The sequence below is a fragment of the Heterocephalus glaber genome, unplaced genomic scaffold (assembly GCF_053883595.1).
Source record: "Heterocephalus glaber isolate CG9 unplaced genomic scaffold, H.glaber_assembly_v1.0 deba00000546, whole genome shotgun sequence".
Classification (NCBI taxonomy): Eukaryota; Metazoa; Chordata; class Mammalia; order Rodentia; family Bathyergidae; genus Heterocephalus; species Heterocephalus glaber.
In genome coordinates, this window is record NW_028258147.1 from 18,827,335 (window position 1) to 18,836,936 (window position 9,602).

General features: G+C 39.9%; 1 protein-coding gene across 9 annotated transcripts in view; it reads right to left on the minus strand.

The window, feature by feature from the left end:
• The window catches only part of St7 (suppression of tumorigenicity 7), a 331,512-nt gene extending 325,269 nt beyond the window's left edge, over positions 1-6,243 (minus strand). For 3 of the 9 annotated variants that reach the window (XR_015448731.1, XM_087204605.1, XM_004865259.3), the window contains exon 1: positions 5,996-6,241. Coding sequence is in view for 8 of the 9 variants with exons in the window: in XM_087204605.1 (XP_087060731.1) it covers positions 5,996-6,146 (151 nt within the window). In the remaining variant the exon portion in view is untranslated. Of the gene's footprint in view, positions 1-5,995 lie in introns of all 9 variants that reach the window. The other 6 variants (XM_087204602.1, XM_087204601.1, XM_004865261.3 and 3 more) reach the window with 3 other exon arrangements.
• Between the last annotated feature and the right edge of the window lie 3,359 nt (positions 6,244-9,602).

Below are 9,602 nucleotides of genomic sequence, written 5' to 3' on the forward strand. Positions count from 1 at the left end.
AATACAAATTGAGTGTGTGTCAAGCCCAGCCACTGGTTTAGATTCTAGGGATACACAGTAAGACAGACAAGACAAAGGGGTCCCTACTCTCATGGAATTTATAGTCACATGTAAGACAAAGTAATAAATAAATAGACAAGAATTATATCAAATTACATCAAATAAGTTCTATGCAGACGATTCAAGCCTGGTGAAATGACAGTGACACAACAGTCATTTTTGAAGGCTCTCAAAAGAAGTGAATTTAACCAGAGATGTGAATAGCAAGAAGACTACCATTCAAAAATCAAGTGGCACAGCATTCTGGCTGGAAGGAACAGCCAACACAAAGGTCATAACACAAGAATAAGCTTGGCATGTTTAAGACTAAAGAAGAATCCCAGCTTGAGGGGAAGGGGTAGTGAAAGAGAAATAGAAGTTCAGATTCTAGGGACAAAAAGAGGGCTAGACTATCAGACTTTGTAATATATTCATATTTTCTTTTTGGTGCAGTGAAAAGTCACAGAAGAAAGAAGCTACATAAAATTTAATGTATTCACTAAGAATTAGAATGAGTCAAAGAATATATATATATATATTTCCTAGAATATATATTTTTTCCTAGAATATATATATTTTCTAGAATATATGTATGTATTTATATATATGGTTATTCTAGGAGATATATACAAATACATATATATTCTGGGAAAAATATATATATATAAATATAGAGAGATAGAGATATGTAATTCTTCTAGGTAGCTTTGGAAATCTACCATGTCATCATTTCTTAGAATGATATATATTTAATATATACATATTTTTATGCTGCTACACTCAATGAAATTCATCTCAAGACACTGACACAGAATCTCAGAGCTAAAAGGAAACTTCAGGAATATAAAGCCATCATTTTACATACACAGAAACTGAGGGCTGCAGAAAAAGGCATCAGCCAGATGTGGTGGTGCATGTCTAATAATAGTCAGGGGCTGAGGGAGAAGGATCACCTTGAGTTCAAGGCCAGCCTGGGCTCCACAGTGAGTTCAAGACTAGCCTGAACTACATAGCAAGACCCTGTCTCAAAAAAAGAAGAAAAAAAGGTATCACATTGCTTATTGCTGAGAGAAATACCTCCAAGGGTAAATAAGAACAACTAAGGAATTGGGGATACAACCTAAACTCAAAGTTGACATTAATCAGAAAAATTGCTCTTTTAGGTGTTCATAAACTGGACCACCATAAATTAGATAAATAAGACCAATCATACAATTAAAGTTTTAGTGACAGCCTGTGACCTCAATGTAAAGCTGAAAACAGACAGGGCACATACCCAGTAAAGTGATCAATTCCACTGTACCAGGCCCAATTCACTATATACACAATAACTTGGAGATTTATTCATCCAGTAATTAAGGACCTACCACGTGCAAAGCATTAAACTAGAAGTCAAAGAACTAGAGCCTAATAAAAGTGATAAAACATATACATACAGAAGAAACATCCACACAAACACATGTAAGGTATAAACTGCCAACATGCCTCTCGAAAAACTCTGTGCAAGCTAGAGAAAAAAATGTCCTTCTGTTGAAGGGCTCAGAAGGCAGCACACAAGCTGGTTCTTGAAGGATGGGTGTTGTCTTAGTTACTTTTCTCATTGCTGAGATAAAATACCTGAGACCTAAAGGTAAAGGAGGAAAGGCTATTTAACTCACAGTCTGAAGAGGTTTCAGTCCAGAATCAGTTGGCTCCAAGGCAGGGTGGCATGGCAGACAGGCATTGCAGAGGAGAAACAGTTCATGGCAGACAGAAGGTAGCAAAGCAAACAAGGGACTTTAACAGCTTTTTCTGACCCTTTTATATTCTAAATAGGCTATGGGGATTAGAGCAGTGCCAAACCAATCAGTGGACTGATTTCATAATCACCCACCCTTAATCTCAGCATCCTTAATCCTAGCACTGCACCATGAATCAACCTAGATTCAGCCACCTCTGAAAATGCCCAACCTATGACCAAATGAGGCTTTGAGGGGACATCTAGACAGAACCCATAACAGGTATGATTTACAGCCAGGGGAAAACATTTTGGACAATATGCAAAACAGGGGCAAAAGTCATACATATAAACTGCAGTCAGGCCAGAGATGATACCCAGGGTGTTAATTAAATTTAGAGCAATCATTTTTGACATGGTAAAAAAAAAACAACTGAGCTGTAGATAAGAAGATTTTAACAGTATAAGAGTTTTGGATCTGTATTTATCATCTTAACACAAAAATGTTTTATAACATAAACAACTTTAAGCCTAGGTCAGCCTATTACAAATTAGTCTTCTAAAAGGAATGAAATAGAAATCCAAGATATCTGAAAACTTGCATTTCAGGAAATAAAACTGGAAAATCACTTAAGCTGCTTAGTGCAAAAATTGCAAAGGTGCGTATTTTAAGGTGTGTCATGTAAGGTGTTTCAAATGCAACATGTAAAACCTAGAATATAGCAGATGAGAAAGTGCTACTAGCATTACAGTATAAGGAAATTATGATGCCATTGTTTAGAAAAATATACCTTTTTTTTTAATAATACCCTTCATTACTGCTTCAATCTACAATTAATTGTCTGCTTTTCTGGATTTTCTGTTTTATGATATTAATTCACTTAAAAACTGACAAGTAATATAACGGAGTAGTTTTAAATCTTGTTAAAAGTTCATTCTATTTTTAGTAAATCATCAAATTATTTTAACATTCTCCTACTCAACTCAAGCAACAAAATTGAATTATCAAAGCTAACCACTATGTGCTATCACTAATGTGTTTATTTTCTCCCCTTTTTAAAAAAATAATTCTTCATTATAAGATTTGGTTGTCTCTGTGAAGTCTTCTGTGTGTCTTCTAGCAGAATAAAATTTTTTGAACTGTATCCTAAATGGTACTGTCACAGTACAATGAAAAGCAAGCAAACCCAGCCTGTGAGAGTAAGAAAGTTGTATCATGAAACTAAATTACACTTTGAAAAGAACCTTAAAAGTAGGCAACACATGATCTAAGGGCTTAAAAAACAAGGATGGTATAGTTGCACAGTCGAGTCCTTTATTGTTTTAAATTAAAATTTCCTATGATTCATGGTTCTCTAAATCTGACCTGTACTTACACATCTCTGTGCCTTCAGGAGGTCCAGCATCCCAAACTCAGAACCACAACTGTCTTTCACCCTCCAAGCTTCAGTTCAAGGGAAATGCCCATCAACCTTCCCTGCTCAATTTTGCATTATGAGAAGATATGCTCATGTTATAAACTCCTTATTTAGCTTGGGTTTCATAAACTTGAACATTTTTTCTCATCATAGCACCTGTCACAATGCTCTATGCATAAGAGGCATTCAAGAAATTTACAAAATAAACAAAGCACATTTACCACAAAATACCATGAAATGAGGTTAAAATTACTAAAATTCTCACAAGTAATCAAGATACTGAGGAGAACACGTCACATAGATATCCAAGAACAACTCAGAACATTTTACCAGAGTCTACCTCGTACCATTCAAAACTGGGCCTGTGTCATGGAAACCCTGGCTTCTTCTAGCTACCCTGTAGCTCTGCCTCACCATGATAGTATGGGAGACACACACCACCTGCAACTCCCCTAAAAGCAGTTCTAGACTCAACAGCCTCTCCAGGGACACAGTTGCCTTCATCACAAGAAGGGCAAGCAGCACAGAATTTAAGGAAAACAAAATTAGTCCCATTAGAACCTATTTAAGGATCCCTGCAAGTAGTAGTTTAACCAAAGGGCAATTCTTGCCTCACCTACAGGGGGTGCTAGTTGGCAAGTTCTTTCTCTAAAACTTTTCCCTCAATAACTTACAGAAATTTGTTCCCAAGGGGAAGGGGAATTGGCAAGGAAAAGAGGAAATTGAGAAAGCAATCTTCTGGCAGCCTTCCTCTTACCATTTCTCACTTTTACTTAGAAGAATAAAGGCCTCCAATGTCTGTCAGTACTTCTCAAAAAACCTAATCTGTTCTAGGCTGGCTTACTTCCATAATTTCATGTCTCAAAACTGATGCCAAAACCTCTCCTCCGATACATTCTCATAGGAATAGCAGAGAGGTGAGTGTTCTCTGTGTGCTTCTCCTTTTATGTTCCTTTATAACTAAAATCTGCATAAAACCACACTAAAAACAGAAGTCTAGCATCAGTGGAAAAATTTCAGCCTCAATCATGAGACTACAGAGGTACAGCCAGAGGGCTGGCTTATCTTCAAATTTTCTCTCTTATACTTTAAGCCCAAGTGAGAAATGCCCCTACACAAACTGACAAAGGTTTCTGTGAGAAATGCTAGATTTAAAGTCGATAGAAGACCTAATAAATTTCTTTCATAATCTGCACTTTCTCAATAGGTATTTTGCTTCTTACACGTTCTGTCTAAAGTGTTGCTATGTGGGATTTGTGCGCATATGGGCGAATATGTACACAGATGACGAATTAACCTACTGTATTTAATTAAATGTGGCACACATACACACACACACACACACACAATGTACCAATGAGAAACTATCACGGTTTTTAAACTTCTACAATAAATTTTCTAGCAGAAACAAAAACAATGCATTTACCAGTAAATACATGATACATATATTTAAATTCTTAAAAGTTTAGGACTTTGGAACTAGAAGGTATCATAAAAGATATTTGCCTAAAACAAGGAAGGCAACATTGTGACAAGCAGCCATCCTAAAAGACTAAAAGCCCAAAAGCCAGGGTCTTTGTAATGACTCAATTCAAAGGGCTGAGCAGAGCCTATTCATTGGTGAGAGAATTCTAGGGTACAGAATCTTACCACCTCCCAGTGATACTATCCAAGGAATTACTGTGAAACAAATGCAACTCAGTACTAGTTCAAGTTGAACTGACTGAAACACTTAAATTCAGTATCATAAGCACAGGTCCTCACAAAGCGAGTACATTCTCCTAAGTGTTCTGAAAAGTGTTTTGGGGAAGTTACAAGCACATTTCCAGACCTGTAATATGTAAATCACACGACAGAAGATATATTAGGGTCCTAAGAACTTCCCAGAGTACTGAAATTAATTATTTTTAAATGTTGAATCCACTATTACTTCCCGACTTCAAGAACTGTACCCCTTCCTTCAAAATACACTTTGCGCTTCTACACTGTCTCCGGAGTGTTACTGTTGGCCTGCGTTTTCTCAGCGGCGGTCTTTTTTAACGATTCAGTCGGCTGGCTCCAAGTTTATTAAGATCCTGTCCTAATTACCCTCTGCTCTTACGGTCGTGGAAAGGAGACGCGCGGGGCGCACCGGTTTAGAGGGGAAGGAGACCCGGAGAGATCGCTTAAAACTACAACGGGGACCATCCGAAATTCCAGATCTCCCATCTGTCCTCGGTCCTTCGACATTCCGTTTGGAGACTTGACACTTCATCCATGAGCCTCCCCGTCGGAAGCCGGGCGACCACCCTCGCAGCCACCTAGCGCAGGGCTCAGCTCGGGGCCAGTGGAGGGCGCCCAACCCCGAGGCCGGGTCCCCTTCTGGTGGGCGGGGAGGGAGCCGCGCGCGGCCACACTCGGGCGTTCGGGACGCCCATGCCGCGGCGCAGAGAGGAGGGACTCGGGCTGAGCCCCGCGTTCTGCACAGACGCTCGAGGAGAAGACTTCAGGGACGCCTCGCTCCGGGCGTCCGTCCTCCACGGTCCGCACCGCCGGGCCCAGGAGGGCCGCCAGCAATCGGCCAGGGTTGCGGGGCCGACACGGCCAACCGGGTCGCCCCGTGCGTGCGCGCGGCCCCGCTGCTCCTGCGCGGGCCCGGAAGGCCGCCACCCGCCACCTGCGGAGCCGCGTCCTCGGCCGGCGTCCGCGGGCGCCCGCGGGGGTGCGCGGGGCCCGGCGCGTCCCCGAGCGCGCGCCTCCGCCAGCCGCGGTCCCGCGCGAGTTGCACTAACTTTCCGAGGCGGGGGAGGGGCGAGCGCGAGCGCCGCGGCCCCGGCCTTACCTGAGCTCAAATTGTCGTTGATTTTCAAGGGCACCCGCAGGATGTAGACCAGAAAGAGCACGATGAAGAACCACACGGTCCAGAGATAAGTCCAGGACCAAACTATGCAGGACTTGAGCTGCTCCAGAAAGCCCGTGGCCGCTTCAGCCATTTTCCAGCGCTGCTCTCTGCTGCCGCGGTCTCGCCTTCTGCCGGGATGATTCACCGGCCCCGAGGCGCCGCTCGCGCCGTCGCCGTCGCCGCGGCCCGGGCGCCCCCGAGCCCGCCAGGCGCCTGGACGCGGGCGCGGCGGGAAATCGCGCGGGCCGCGGCGCGCCGGCTGTGCCTTCCCAGCCTTATTGCCAACCGGGAGGTCCCTCCAAGTGGCTTTCGTGGAGCGATCACGTGGCCCCTGCCCCCTCACGTTCCAATGCCATTTATATTTATTATACTAATATTTAGAAAGACGGGCCAAGCGGCGCGCTGAGGGGAACTCTTGACGTAATAATAACTCACATGTGTTTGAACGCTGTGTGGCAGGCTCTGTTCCACGCTTGGTACAATCTCAGTTAATGCCCACAAGGTCCCGCTATTAAACCAGTTACATAGATAGGGAAACTGAGGTACAGTTCTCATGTTTACCCTAGGTCGAGCCAGAATTCAATTGTAATCATGGATTCCAAGCATTGACCCTATTACTCCTTTTTCTCAAGATTTGGCTCAGGAAGCCATAAACCCAGGGCAGCTGGAAGAAGGTAGGATGTTTGCTCCTGTCACAGACTAGTACGCTTGAAGGTAAACTGCTGTAGTTTATAACAAGACTTATGTTGCAGATGCTATTTACCTTTGTTGTGTGGTTTTTTTTGACAGAACACACACGCAGGGAGGGGTTTTCCAAAGCTATTTTGACAAGCAAAAATGAGTGCAGTATTTATCCTTTTTTAAAAATCACAATTCAGACAACTCTCAGCTTGTTTTTAATATAATCCCTGAAATGATTTTGTCATATACTAACCTACTTTAAACAAACAAAAAATTGTAACCCTTTATTGCCTGTGCTTAATAAAATACTTACTTTTTAAAATACTATATTGAATAAAATTTCAAGTCTCTGTTCATGAAGAATTTAAATTTTTGGAGTGATTTTACAGAATCTTTACATATCTTTTCCAACTTAATTTTCTCAGTAACTTTATAAAATGAAAGTGATATATTCAAGGACACACAGAGCCGGTACTATAACTCATGTCTTCTAAATCTTCTACCCTAATTTATATTTGTGCCACAGACTAGAAAAGGCATTATTTATTAGTATTAAGTGACTCCATATATAGCTTTCTTATTCATCAGTCATACCATCAAACACTGTACAAGGGACTTTTTAAATGCTATAAGGTAAAAGTAATATGAGCAGGTGCAGCTTGATACTTCTCATTATTAAAATCTTTATGCCAGCATTTACACTTCTAAGAATTTATTTTAAGTAAATTATTGGACATATGTGCAAGCAGTGTATTGAAGCATTATTTTTTAATTTAAAAATTGTAACCTAAATCATTAAGGTATTGATTAAATATGTTGCAGTACATCCAAACATATATGATATATGAAGTTTTAAAAATAAGTTACTGGGCTGGGGATTTAGCTCAGTGGTTTCACCACCTGCTGCGCAAGCGCAAGGACCTGAGTTCAATCCCCAGTACCAAAAAATAAATAAACAAATAAATAAATAAATAAAATAAAAATAGGTTACAAAATATCAAAAATTATAAGACCAACTACTTTAAAAAAATTACTTGCTAAATCATAGAAAATAAAATTAGATATGTACCAAAATAATCATTTAGTTATCTCTGAATGAAAAATTAGTCTATTTTCTTCATTAAACCATATTTTCTTTAAAATATGGTTTCTTTTTTTTTTTTGCAGTCAGCATTTATTATGTTTATAGTCAGGTAGAAAAAATAATAAAGCAGTTTTTTAAAGAGTAGTTTGATAGCCCGGGATTTAGCTCAGTGGTTTCACCTCCTGCTTTGCAAGAGCAAGGTCCCGAGTTCAATCCCCGGTACCAAAAAAAAAAAGTAGTTTGATAAGTAACAAGGTTTAAAATACCTACTAGGTGGGCTGGGGATGTAGCTCAGTGGTGCCGCACCTGCCTGGCAAGCACAAGGTCCTGAGTTCAATTTCCAGTACCGGAAAAAAAAAAAAAAAAACTACTAGGGTAGTACAAATCTAGGAATAGAGGCAGTTATTTTAATCACATTTTATTTCCATGAATAAATACTCTGAATGTAGTTGATGTTTTCAGAACTATTTAAATAATTTCTTTGATCTCCCATGCATCGGTTTGTGATACAACCCAAAATGTGCTATATATACCATTGTTATATGTAACATTTCAGGTGATACTTAAACTTTTTGTATTAATAGGTATGAATTATTTCAACATCTTGGAAAAAATATAACTACTATGTCACTTCTGTGACATCAGGTATATTTAGAATAAAACTAGTATTTTTAAAAATTTACTGAAAAATATCAGTAACATGCAAAAAAATGAAAATGGTACAATAATGATTGATACTTCGGAAATATTGCGACACTAGGTAGAGCTGGGTGTACAAGGTGATATTTTTAAGTATATTGCTTAAAAGTGAATTCTGCCTATCTTATAACTTTCTTTTGCTGTTGGCTTTTCTGATCCTTTGTACAGAAATTATGATTATGTCTTTTGGCCTTTTCACATTATTTCTACTTTATTGTACTAAAATAAAAGGCATTTTCTACTTTCCCTCCTAAAAAAAAAAGAATTTAAATTTTTATGAATTAGATGTTAATGAAGCAAATGCATGTTTTTCCCCACCTAGAACCAAGACATTCTGAGCATTCAGCAGGATATTTCATTATAAATTTTGTTTTGCTTATGTTGAGGCTCAGAACATAATACTCCAAAGTGTGACACCTTGGCTGCTTTGGTGTGCTGAGAACTTTTATCGGAAGGAACTTGAAATGGGCTCAGAACCAAGATCTTTCTGACCTTCTCGAATCCTTCTGCCTCCAGACCAAAACTCTTGTTCCCCCAGGGTAAAGCAAGTCGTAGAAACCAGAATTATTCTTTCCCAAGGTGGATCATAGGAATTAGAATCTTCTACCTCAAAGCTATACAACCTAGATAGGTCTATCTCCCTTGAAGACCCTCATTCCAGAGGGCTCCTGCCCCATACCCAGAGAGGAAGAAATGCAAAAAAAAGTCCAAGAAAAATCAGGACCCACAGGCCTTGCTAGATTTCTCCCTCAGTCTATTATCATTCCGTCTTATTCCATTGCCCAATCCTCTTCTCCATGGCTGTCCAGTCTGCATCATGCCTGAGCATAAAAATAGACAGTTTTTCCTGGGTCTTTGAGTCTTCATTTCTGAGACTCCTCTGTCATGTAAACACATCCATTATCCTTTTCTCTTGTTAGCCTGTTTGAGTGTGCTGGCTGTGACTCTTACGATGGATGAAGAAAGGTAATCACTCCTTTCCACCCTACGCGTACTTTAGTTTCCTCCATGGTAACCTCCTTTAACATTTTATATGCAGAACCTATTTATGGCATTTGTAATTAGAACTACTCACACATAATC